This window comes from Salmo salar, chromosome ssa29 (genome assembly GCF_905237065.1).
Source record: "Salmo salar chromosome ssa29, Ssal_v3.1, whole genome shotgun sequence".
Lineage (NCBI taxonomy): Eukaryota > Metazoa > Chordata > Actinopteri > Salmoniformes > Salmonidae > Salmo > Salmo salar.
In genome coordinates this window covers 25410239-25423207 of record NC_059470.1, presented here as the reverse complement: position 1 = coordinate 25423207, position 12969 = coordinate 25410239, and the positions used below count along the sequence as shown (strand labels likewise).

At 41.7% G+C, this 12969-nt stretch overlaps 1 protein-coding gene and 1 non-coding gene across 4 annotated transcripts; one reads left to right on the top strand and one right to left on the bottom strand.

The window, feature by feature from the left end:
* Positions 1-1032: 1032 nt before the first annotated feature.
* Positions 1033-1117, bottom strand: trnay-gua (transfer RNA tyrosine (anticodon GUA)). The gene is given in 2 exon segments: positions 1033-1068; positions 1081-1117. It is a non-coding gene; the product is annotated as a tRNA-Tyr (tRNA).
* An 882-nt stretch (positions 1118-1999) lies between these two features.
* LOC106590397 (tripartite motif-containing protein 55) lies at positions 2000-11781 on the top strand. Of its 3 annotated transcripts, none has more exons than XM_014181373.2 (8): positions 2000-2919; positions 3323-3492; positions 5418-5598; positions 5815-5910; positions 6615-6848; positions 6956-6978; positions 7095-7219; positions 9091-11781. In XM_014181373.2, the coding sequence occupies exons 1-8, from the start codon at positions 2800-2802 to the stop codon at positions 9189-9191; spliced, it is 1050 nt and encodes a 349-aa protein (XP_014036848.2). In that variant the 5' UTR covers positions 2000-2799; the 3' UTR covers positions 9192-11781. The 3 variants fall into 3 exon arrangements, with proteins under 3 accessions (XP_014036848.2, XP_014036849.2, XP_014036847.2); XM_014181374.2 differs by having other exon boundaries at positions 5415-5598; positions 6681-6848; XM_014181372.2 differs by having other exon boundaries at positions 2008-2919; positions 5415-5598.
* Positions 11782-12969: the final 1188 nt, after the last annotated feature.

Below are 12969 nucleotides of genomic sequence, written 5' to 3'. Positions count from 1 at the left end.
TGGAGAGACCTTAAAATATCTGTGCAGCGGCCCTCCTCTTCCAACCTGACAGAGCTGGAAAGGATCTGCAGAGAAGAATGGGAGATACTCCCCAAGTCAGGTGTGCCGAGCTTGTAGTGTCATACCCAATAAGACTTGTGTCTGTAATTGCTGCCAAAGGTGCTTCAACAGAGTATGTACATGTAAATGTGATATTTCAACTTTTTATTTTGAATAACTTTATTTTTGAAAACAGTTTTTGCTTTGTCATTATGAGGTATTATGTGTAGATTGATTATGGGGAAAAAAACTATTTAATCCATTATAAAATAAGGCTGTAATGTAACAAAATGTTTGAAAAAGTCAAGAGGTCTGAATACTTTCCGAATGCACTGTAAATACTTATTTTCTGTGTGTTTTAGCATCTTCAAATAATGTGGCCTGAATTAACTACTTCTATTGGAAGTATTTTAAAGTATTTTCAAATAATTCCCTATAAATAGCCTACTATTTGAAAGTATTTTCAAATAGTTATTTAAAATACTATTTTCAAATACCTGGGTTGAATGCATGGGATGCAGACGTTCCAAGTGTATATTTCCAAATCAATTCCATATTCAAAAACTTGTCTTTTCAAAAACAACAAAAATATCTAAACGCTTACTTCCTTAACACCCTAAATAGTATTTGAACCCAGGTCTAAGGGGGATTCATTCCCTGATGTAGTAGATCCCAGACGGCCTCCATTCCACCCCTTGACTACACTTTGTAAATTATGAATCAGTGTTCGTTTGTGTGCAATGTAATGTGTTTTGTGTTTGTTATTGTTTTGTGTTGTTTGTTATAGAGTATAGTAGGCGTAAGTATGGCTGTGAAAGGATTGAGAGATTTAGAATTGTGTCATATGGCAATAGACTTCTCTTTTTGAAAAGTTACTTCAACATCTTTTTTTTTGTAATGACATTACGCATCTGTCAAACATGTAGCCGTACAAATCATACTTAAATACGTTGTTAGGTCTGGTTTCACAAATCAGGTGAGCAAAAAAATTCCTCCTTCGAGCCGGATTTGAACCAGCGACCTAAGGATCGCTATAAACCTCTACAGTCCTCCGCTCTACCAACTGAGCTATCGAAGGGGATACATAAAACTGTTGACTAGCGGGCTATGTATAAGTTGCAGTGCGTGTGTTTGTATATACACATGTTTGTATATGTATTTGGCTGGTTAGCGTCCTAGTTAACTTTCTGCAATTAATTACTCAGCGTCGAATAATATATTTCAGTAGACTACATTTTAGCAGTCACATATTTAGATTGCGAATTATAAAAACAAACGAGATATGCACATAGCTAACGGTAGCTAGAGACATCTCGCATTCTCAACACATTTAACGTTACGATTTAACGTTACGAGCTAGCAAGCATGAGCCGTGTCAAATGTACCGAAGCCGTGTGCAACCATTACTAAAATCTAGGACCGTACTCTGTATATTCCTCGACTAAAACTAAACTAGCTGTAACGACGTTAGCGAAGTGTTCTAATAAGGTTGACATGGTGGTAATGAACTGTTTCCTAAATTAAAGTGTCATAGAAGCTAGCCTCCAACATTGTTACTCTGACGACGAACAGCCTAAAAAGTTGCACTTCGAGAGGGAGGTGGCAACATTGTATCTAACCAACCACCCACATTCAACGTCATTCTAAATAGCCTGATGCATTTATCTTAGTTACTGCTGTTAGTGAGTATAGGAGGGGAATTAGCTCAAATGGTAGAGCGCTCGCTTAGCATGCGAGAAGTAGCGGGATCGATGCCCGCATTCTCCAAATATTTTCCCGACTGTCCTAATCGGTGTTCTTGTCTATGTTCCATAAATAAACATTGAAATTACTTTGTAGCCAGTCATGTGTTGCTATGTATTCATATGAAAAATTAACAGAATGTTTTGAAACATGAACTGGATGAACGTTCCTTCCGTGATCTGCGAGATACTATACTTTTTACACTACGAGATACTGTTCATGATGCTGATAATATATTCTGATACGTTTTATAAGGGTAGATATTATTTTAAAATACCATAATACATCAAGTTGCCTCATTATACTGCTTTTATACTCAAACATAGTGTGTATGCCACTGTTCATCAGAGAAACAGGTGGATTCTAATTTGCAAATGTAATAACCACAAGGGGATTCAGCTCAAATGGTAGAGCGTTCGTCAATTTTTACACTGTTTCAGGGCGCCCACTGAAATTCTAGTAGTTTTACTGAACTCGCCTAGGATTACCAACGAACTGCGATGCTCATCAGCACATCAGTTGAGTCCAAAATGTAAATCCTACCATAGCCAATATAAATAGCCTATTATGTCACATTTTCATGTTGTTCCACTGAACAACACATCCTCAAACACTTTTGTTATACAATGATATTTGCATATAGGCTAACAGTTTGATGACACACAGCGTTACATTAAATGGGGTCAGTTTGAAGACTACTGCGAGGAATCATCAACTGCCCAAGCCCTATCTAGACTCATTTTCATATATGGGCAAGTAAACATGGCAACCTTCGACCTGACACTTTCTAAAAACAGCCCTGACACCCGCTGGAGCAGCCAGTTTGGGTGCCACAGTATACTCTGTGTGAGGAACAGCTTGAACCGGAGCAATTACCGTGGGCCTACCTTTCAATTTTACTCCGAAATAAGCGGCTTGGGACGTTATAATGCCGAATTAACCATTTCTTATTATTAATTTGTCACTTTTAACGTCTTAACGGAGTGTGAGAAGAGTGGGTATCAGAAGAGAAACGTCATGGACAATTTGGAGAAGCAGTTGATTTGTCCCATCTGCCTGGAAATATTTACCAAACCGGTGGTCATTTTACCGTGTCAACACAACCTGTGTAGAAAGTGTGCCAATGATATCTTTCAGGTAAAGTAGTCCTGCAATAACGTAAGTAATAGCTATGTATTTTCTGGTAGACATATAGATTAAACCGTGTTTAATCTATAAACTATATTATTTGATGGTCTATTTATAACAACTAGTTTTACTGTATATCAGGGATATTGCTTTTGTTTGTTTCTTGTCCAGGCCCATAGGCTATGTACACCAAAACCTCTGCACTGTTCTCATTTTGTGCTTTATTTTATCTTGTTGTTGTTGTTTCCCATGAGCCATTGCAGTGTTCAATCTCAGCTATGTGCACCCATGTCATTTTGTGTAGCCTCAAATGTGACTATAGTATTACACATGAAATCTTAGGCATAGACAATAACAGGTATTACATTTGGTATACATTTTAATATGCCCCTGTCTGTTCTCTCCTGTGTAGGCCTCCAACCCATACCTCCCAACCAGAGGGGGGTCAGTGACCTCCGGTGGCCGTTTCCGGTGCCCGTCCTGCAGGCACGAGGTGGTCCTGGACCGCCATGGGGTCTATGGGCTCCAGAGGAACCTGCTGGTGGAGAACATCATCGACATGTTCAAACAGGAGTCCACCAGGTGAGAGAGTTGTACACTATAGGGGTCCAAATGAAAAAGAATACTTCCAGTGCCTGTACTTGACTTTCCAGCCAAGGTGCATGAACAGATGAGCAAACTGGGGGGAAACCATTTTCTCCATGTTCTCACTAGCTTGTTACAGTACAGTACTTGTTACAGGAATAATTTGAAGTATTAATTATAAAATAAATAGAGTCTGTCTCAGAAACACACCACCATCACTACCACCACCATCACTACCATCACCACCACTACCACCACCATCACTACCACCACCATCACTACCACCACCATCACTACCACCACCATCACTACCTCCACTACCACTACATCACGATCCTGCTGTATCACAGACTAAATACAAACATCCAGTTACTCAATTTTGTGAGTTCAGGGGAAAATGCTTTTTTATGTGTCATTTCCTTATCTTATTCACTCATCTTGTTACATTCCCAGGCTCTAATACTTGCAATATATCAGTGAATTGCTTACAAGAAGACGAACAGTGAATTGTAAAAGTCGCCCAGTTAGGGCATTGAACAGTGACATATATACTGATAGCAATGTGAGATTTTCTTCTCTGAAAAACTACATACAGCCTACATTAAAAATGTGTTGAAACTCCAGTGTTGAAACTCCAGTGTTGAAACTCCAGTGTTGAAACGTGTTATTTTTCCTGATTCTTCATCACATGACCTGACACCTGACCAAGACAAAGCTGGGCCTCAATCTTTACTGGTCATGTCATGTCCTGTGGAAAAACTCCTGCTGCCACTCATAATGAATGTTTTCTACAATCTTGACTACTTTTCTGGCCTTGTATACAAGTATTCCAGGGTGCCTTATAAAGACAAATGGTGGCTGATGAAGGTGACTAGTAGTAGATCATAAAATAGTGTTGATAAACGAATAATGAAATACAGTAGTAGATGACGTCCTACAATCAGATGTTCTCCCTCCAGAAGCCACAGCGATGACAACAGCTGGAGCTAAATACAGTCAAGGAAGTACGTAGATCACAAACATCACATTTACATGAAGGATTACTGTTTATATTTAACTCCCGCTAGCTAAAAGGAGCTAAGTGTCAGCGTTTTTGTAGTGAGAGTGTCATCTTATCTTTGGTGTCTGTTGGAGGGTTTAGTGCTATAAGAATCCATCAGATGAATGTGTTGCTTTGAAGAATAGGAACCCTGAGGCAATGTAATCTAGCTCTCTACTGTCCTTTCACTCGACATCACGCTTCAAACTTTATTCATGAGACAAAACTCTTTCGCTCGACATAGAGAGGGATGGAGTGGAATGGAGGTGAGGGGTGTTCTGTGTGTTTGAGGACATTCGCTAGCTTGATAGAGGAAAAAAGAGAGAAGGAGAGGTACACTTGCTTATTGTGTAGTTTTGCATGCTTAAAGGCAGAGCACTCAGTCGCTGGTGCCCATATTAACCCATGGTCCCACAGTGAGTCAGAGGGTTGATTTGGTTGGCAGGAGGTTTCTGGTCCGAGTCACACAATGATATACCCCCAGCCGACGTGTGTGTGTGTGTGTGTGTGTGTGTGTGTGTGTGTGTGTGTGTGTGTGTGTGTGTGTGTGTGTGTGTGTGTGTGTGTGTGTGTGTGTGTGTGTGTGTGTGCGAGCGAGCGTGCGCGTTGGGAGGAAGGGTGACTAATAACTAAGGTATGACACACACGGCACTCCATTTAGATACTGTTTGTACAGATGCTTGAGGCTTAGGATGTGATGTAGCCTATCATGACCTTGGTAGGCTATCATGACTGAATGAAGTTCAGTTATCATGGGCAGGCAGCCTGATTCATAACAGCCAGTGGAAGGAAACTGATCAGAAGAGGAAGCCACTAAACTATAACAGTTAGATGCACCCCTAGTATTGGGAGTCTCATCATGTCTCCCTTCCCCTTCCAGCAGCGCCAAGCCAGCGACCCCAGAGAGGACAGAGGAGCAGGCCATGTGCCAAGAGCACGAGGAGGAGAAGATCAACATCTACTGTGTGACCCACAGTGTGCCCACCTGCTCCATGTGCAAGGTGTTTGGAGCCCACCAGGACTGTGAGGTGGCGCCGCTCAAAAGCATGTACCAGACACAGAAGGTGAGGACCTAACTATCTGCTGTATGGTCTTGACTGATGTAGGAAAACATCTTCAAGAGCTGTACAGTAGGTCAAATGGGACAGTTGCCAACTGCGCATGTCAGTGCATTGCAACTCTCTCAGTGACTGATCCGTTTTGGCTCTCTGTGTGCGTGTGTGTGCGTGTGTGTGTGTGTGTGTGCGTGTGCGTGCGTGTGCGTGCGTGTGTGCCTCAAGACGGAGTTGACTGACGGGATAGCGATGATGGTGGGGAACAACGACAGGATCCAGGGCATCATCAGTCAGTTAAAGGAGACCTGCCGGACCGTAGAGGTGACTGGGCCAGTGTGGCAGCACCTGTATTTCTGTCTCTGTCTGTCTGCCTCTCACTAACACAGCCAACTAAAACCAGGATGCTACTGTATTGAGCCCCCCTATACAAAAATGAGAAGGTGTTCTAAGTCTGTTTGTTTCTATCACCCACAAAAATAAACTAATAAGGTCGGACACTTTGTCCTCCCTCACACATACCAAGAAACACACTAATTATTCTGCCGTTTCTCTCTCACACTGAGACCAGGAGGAGAGTTGATGGGGAGAGAGCGGACACACACACACACACACACACACACACACACACACACACACACACACACACACACACACACACACACACACACACACACACACACACACACGCACACACACACTGGGGTTGATGAGCTAGTAACAACTGTACTGGGGAGGAAGCTGGGGAGGAAGCTGCTCCAGTCCCCTCTGTGTCACCCGTGGTGGTGTTACCCAGGATTGCCATGCAGAGCTGGTTCGTGTTCAGAGCTGGGTCAGGTTCAGAGCTGGGTCATGTTCAGAGCTGGGTCGTGTTCAGAGCTGGGTCGTGTTCAGAGCTGGGTCAGGTTCAGAGCTGGGTCAGGTTCAGAGCTGGGTCATGATCATTAGGCAAGGCAGTGGGAGAAAACGCTTGTGTGTTTGTGTCCGTCGGTCTGTCCGTCCATGTGTGTGTGGTTGCCTGCGCACAGGAGAATGGCATGAGGCAGAAGTCCCAGCTGTGTGAGAAGTTTGACCATCTGTACGCCATCTTGGAGGAGAGGAAGAGGGACTTAAGTTCTAAGGTGGCGGCCGAGCAGGAAGAGAAGCTTAACTACATCCGGGGTCTAACCAAGAAGTACAAAGAGCACCTGGAGCAGAGCAGTAAGACCGTAGAGACAGGCATACAGACCTTGGAGGAACCAGAGATGGCCGTCTTCTTACAGGTGACTGACACAAACACTCTCCCTTAACATTCAGGCTTGAATCCTGATTCAACTTTTCACATAAATCAGGAATTTATAGTAACCCTTTCCATTTCTTTGTCTTACAGACTGTAAAAGACCTCCTTAAAAGGTGAGTACACATGCTGATGGAACAAAGTGTGTATCATGTACCACATTATGTACATATCTCTAAAAACTATACACAATAAGGTAAAGCCTGACTCTCTCCCTGTGTTTGTGTGTCAGGACTGGGGAGGCGTCGAGTACCTCCCACCTGGAGAAGGTGGAGCAAGGATATGAGGCGATGGATCACTACACCGTTAACTTCTGGAGAGAGGGCAGGGCCCTGCGTAGCATTGACTTCATCTCAGGTAGGAAGAGTTGGTAGTGAAACATCTTACTGGGTCTCTTTCTGTCTGCCCCTGCAGGGTGGGGTGCATCTCAATTGTCTTGTGTGGCTTCCTTTCCTTGTTTCCGGGCTGTCATCTTTATTGATCTGAAAACAGGCTAGGTGAAAGCTACAGTTGAAGTCAGAGGTTTAAATAGACCTTAGCCAAATACATTTAAACTCAGTTTTTCACAATTCCTGACATTTAATCCTAGTAAAAATTCCCTGTCTTAGGTCAGTTAGGATCACCACTTTATTTTAAGAATGTGAAATGTCAGAATAATAGTACAGAGAATTATTTATTATAGCTATTATTTCTTTCATCACATGGGTCAGAAGTTTACATACACTCAATTGGTATTTGGTAGCATTGCCTTTAAATTGTTTAACTTGGGTCAAACGTTTTGGGTAGCCTTCCACAAGCTTCCCACAATATGTTGGGTGAATTTTGGCCCATTCCTCCTGGCAGAGCTGGTGTAACTGAGTCAGGTTTGTAGGCCTCCTGGCTCGCACACACGCTTTTTCAGTTCTGTCCACAAATTTTCTATAGGATTGAAGTCAGGGCTTTGTGATGGCCACTCCAATACCTTAACTTTGTTGTCCTTAAGCCATTTTGCCACAACTTTGGAAGTATGCTTGGGGTCATTGTCCATTTGGAAGACCCATTTGCGACCAAGCTTTAACTTCCTGACTGATGTCTTGAGATGTTGCTTCAATATATCCACATAATTTTACTTCCTCATGATGCCATCTATTTTGTGAAGTGCACCAGTCCCTCCTGCAACAAAGCACCCCCACAACATGATGCTGCCAGCCCTGTGCTTCACAGTTGGGATGGTGTTCTTTGGCTTGTAAGCATCCCCTTTTCCCCCCAAACATAACAATGGTCATTATGGCCAAACAGTTCTATTTTTGTTTCATCAGACCAGAGGACATTTCTCCAAAAAGTACGATCTTTGTCCCCATGTGCAGTTGCAAACCGTAGTCTGGCTTTTTTATGGTGGTTTTGGAGCAGTGGCTTCTTCCTTGCAGAGTGGCTTTTCAGGTTATGTCGATATAGGACTTGTTTTACTGTGGATATAGATACTTTTGTACCTGTTTCCTCCAGCATCTTCACAAGCTCCTTTGCTGTTGTTCTGGGATTGATTTGCACTTTTCGCACCAAAGTACATTCATCTCTAGGAGACAGAACGTGTCTCCTTCCTGAGCGGTATGACGTCTGTGTGGTCCCATGGTGTTTATACTTGAGTACAATTGTTTGTACAGATGAACGTGGTACCTTCAGGCATTTGGAAATTGCCCCCAAGGATGAACCAGACTTGTGGAGGTCTACAATTGGTTTTCTGAAGTCTTGGCTGATTTCTTTTGATTTTCCCATGATGTCAAGCAAAGAGGCACTGAGTTTGAAGGTAGGCCTTGAAATGCATCCACAGGTACACCTCCAATTGACTCAAATTATGTCAATTAGCCTATTAGTAGCTTCTAAAGCCATGACATCATTTTCTGGAATTTTCCAAGCTGTTTAAAGGCACAGTCAACTTAGTGTATGTAAACTTCTGAACCACTGGAATTGTGATACAGTGAATTATAAGTGAAATAATCTGTCTGTAAACAATGCCCAAACCGACTTGCCCTAACCGACTTGCCGATGTCCTAACCGACTTGCCAAAACTATAGTTTGTTAACAAGAAATTTGTGGAGTGGTTGAAAAACGGGTTTTAATGATTCCAACCTAAGTGTATGTAAACTTCCGACTTCAACTGTATATTAAGCTTTCCATGGGCAGTATATGTAGTTCTTGCTTTGTTGTTTATCAGACATTTATCTCTCACTTCCGTATCCCTCTGTCTGTAGATGACGAAGATGAGTATGAGGAGGTAGATGGGGGAAAGGCAGAGGCTGGAGTAGGAGGTGGAGCCTCAACAGCTGCCCCACTCCCATCCCCCGCCCCTTAACTCAGCCAACCACAGAGCACAGCCAAGCCTGCTGCCTCAACCTAACCATCAGCCATGGCCCAGACAGAGTTGGAGAGGAAGCGGGACATCCCACTCTCATTTTTTCTGGTTCATATAGAGTCAATGAACTAAGCAGACCAGACCCAGCTGCTAATGCATTGAAGCCTATGTGAGAGCCACCTCGTTAAGCAGACCGGAACTGATCCTATTTTTTTCAGTGGTAAACGGCCTGAGAGGGACATCTTAATTTATCCACCATCTTTGGTCCAGACTCATAGATACTTCCTGCAGGAGTAGGATGAAGTTGCCCCTAGACATTGGTCTAATGTCAGTTTTGAGTTTTCCCTCATGGTTAAGGTTAGGATTGGGGGAGGCTAAGCTGATCCATGATCAGTGGCTATGGACAACATCTACCTGAAGCACACCTGCACAGGTGATGGACAGAGCCTTCTGACAAAGCTGTGGCTGGATGCAGCTGGATGTGGACATGTTTTTTTCCCAATAGGAGTGCATTTCAGGAGTCAGGAAGTTCACTATAGGAAGACTTTTTAGCCTGATTAAATTGACGTCTGAGTTTACCTATTTATTTTATTTGTTAAAGAAATATGCTAACAAGGTAGTTTTTTTGTGGCTAATTTTAGTGTTCCTTCAGACTGCCGTTGTAGCGTTTTGTCTAAGCAGCAGTGTTGTGTTTCTTTAATGAAGTTGGCAAGATGCCACCGTCTGAACTACATCATTAGAGAATATCTCAAACAAGAACTTCCAAGAGATTTTTTGCCTTTTATTGTTCTTTTTTTTAAATGAAAAAGTATAAAAATATATATATATTTGGTTACATTTTGAATTCACATAGGATAATAATATATACAGTACCTTCAGAAAGTATTCACACCCCTTTACTTTTTCCACATTTTGTTGTTACAAGGTGGGAATAAAATTGATTTAATTTTTGTCAACGATCTACATAAAACACTCTGTAATGTCAAAGTGAAAAATAAAATTAGAACATTTGTCAAATATTTATGAAAAATGTATGAGTCATGTTAGAATCACCTTGGCAGCAATTACAGCTGAGTCTTTCTGGGTACCTCTCTAAGAGCTTTCCACACCTGGATTATACAATATTAGCTTTTTTTTTTTAAACCCTTCAATCTCTGTGAAGTTGGTTGTTGATCATCGCTAGACAGCCATTTTAAAGTCTTGCTATAGATTTTCAAGCCGATTTAAGTCAAAACTGTAACTAGGCCACTCAGGAACATTCAATGTCGTCTTGGTAAGCAACTCCAGTGTATAATTGTCCTTGTGTTTTAGGTTATTGTCCTGATAAGAGAATTCTCCTCCCAGTGTCTGTTGGAAAGCAGACTGGATCAGGTTTCCCTCTAGGATTTTCTCTGTGCTTAGTTCCATCCTGTTTATTTTTATACCTCCTAAAACTCCCTAGTTCTTGTTGATGGCAAGCATACCCATAACATGATGCAGCCACCACCTTGCTTGAAAATATGAAGAGTGGTACTTGGTGGTGTGTTGTGTTCAATTTGCCCCCAACATAATGCTTTGTATGCAGGACATAAAGTACATTTCTTTGCAACATTTTTTGCAGTTTTACTTTAGTGCCTTATTGCAAATAGGATGCATGTTTTGGAATATTTGTATTCTGTACAGGCTTCCTTCTTTTTACTCTGTCAATTAGGTTAGTATTGTGGAGTAACACAATGTTGTTGATCCATCCTCAGTTTTCTCCTATCACAGCCATTCAACTCTGTAACTGTTTTAACGTCACCATTGGCCTCATGGTGAAATCCCTGAGCGGTTTCCTTCCTCTCCGAGAACTGAGTTATGAAGGACGCCTGTATCTTTGTAGTGACTGGGTGTGTTGATACACCATCCAAAATGTAATTAATAACTTCACCATGCTCAAAGGGATATTCAATGTCTGTTTTGTTTTTTTACCCATTTACCAATAGGTACCCTTCTTTGCGAAGCTTCGGAAAACCCCCGGTCTTTGTGGTTTGTGGAATCTGTGGAATCTGTGTTTGAAATTCACTTCTCGACTGAGCGACCTTAGATATAATTGTATGTGGGGGTACAGAGATGAGGTAGTCATTCAAAAATCATGTTAAACACTGTTATTGCACACAGAGTGAGTCCATGCAACTTATTATGTGACTTGTTAAGCAAATGTTTACTCCTGAACTTATTTAGGCTTGCCATAACAAAGGGGTTGAATACTTATTGACTCAAGACATTTCACCTTTTCATTTTTGATACATTTTAAAAATGTCTAAAAACATTATTCCACTTTGACATGATGGTGTATTGTGTGTAGGCCAGTGACACAAAATCGAAATGTAATCTATTATAAATTCATGCTGTAACAACACAATGTGGAAAAAGTCAACGGATGTGAATACTTTCTGAAGGCACTCTAGGTTTAATATATATGGCTAGGTTTTTCAATTACTGTAAGAGATGGCAAGCAGACTTTTCTCCTAAAAAAATATAACTTTTCAAGAAGATATTTTGCCTGCATTTGGTACAGTGTACATTATATTGCATGCACAAAGTGTGTGAATAAAACAACTTGTTTGTTCAGGTGTCCTTCTTCCTTTGTGCAGAAAATCGTAATGCACCATTGTCTTTACTGCCTCACTGTAGAGACTTTGTATTCCAGCAGAGTATAGACCATTCAGGGCATGTGGGCCAAAGTCATTTCCGTTGGCCTCCAGCACCATTTCTCTATGAGGTATTTCCCTTATGCCTCCCCTTCTTAGCAGTAAACAGGCATTAGTTCACACATCTCACTGCCTCAGTTCAGCTAACGATGTCAGGGAGCTTATTGCGTAATCCAAATAGCTTCTTCCAGCCCAGTGGAGGGCGTGTGTGTGTGTGTGTGTGTGATGTGAATCTTGTGGTGGTGCTTTAACAATCCACACACCCGGATCCAGATCCATCATTTACTTATCTTGTCAATCACGTTTACAGAATGGTTTACTGTTCACAGAATAGTTCACTGTTTACAGAATGCTTTACGCTTCACAGAATAGTTCACTGTTTACAGAATGCTTTACTGTTCACAGAATAGTTCACTGTTTTCAGAATGGTTCACTGTTTTCAGAATGGTTCACTGTTCACAGCATGGTTCACTGTTCACAGCATGGTTCACTGTTCACATAATGGTTCACTGTTCACATAATGGTTTACTGTTCACAGAATAGTTCACTGTTTACATAATGGTTCACTGTTTACATAATGGTTCACTGTTCACAGCATGGTTCACTGTTTACATAATGAATGGTTCACTGTTTACATAATGATTCACTGTTTACATAATGGTTCACTGTTCACAGCATGGTTCACTGTTTACATAATGGTTCACTGTTCACAGCATGGTTCACTGTTTACATAATGGTTCACTGTTCACAGCATGGTTCATTGTTCCCATAACGGTTCACTGTTCACAGCAGTGTTCACTGTTCACAGCATGGTTCACTGTTTACATAATGATTCACTGTTTACATAATGGTTCACTGTTTGCATAAGGATTCACTGTTTACATAATGGTTCACTGTTTACAGCATGGTTCACTGCAACATTTACAACTTAGGCTCTGCACTGTAATGAGCCCCCTGTTGCTATGTAGGGCATACAATAAGTCGAATGACTCACAGACACAGTTGTTTTGTTTATGTTGACACTACGGATCAAGGATCAGGGCACACAGACACGTGCCACTCTCATCTCACACAAGAAAGAGCTCATTTGGTGCCATAGAACAAGT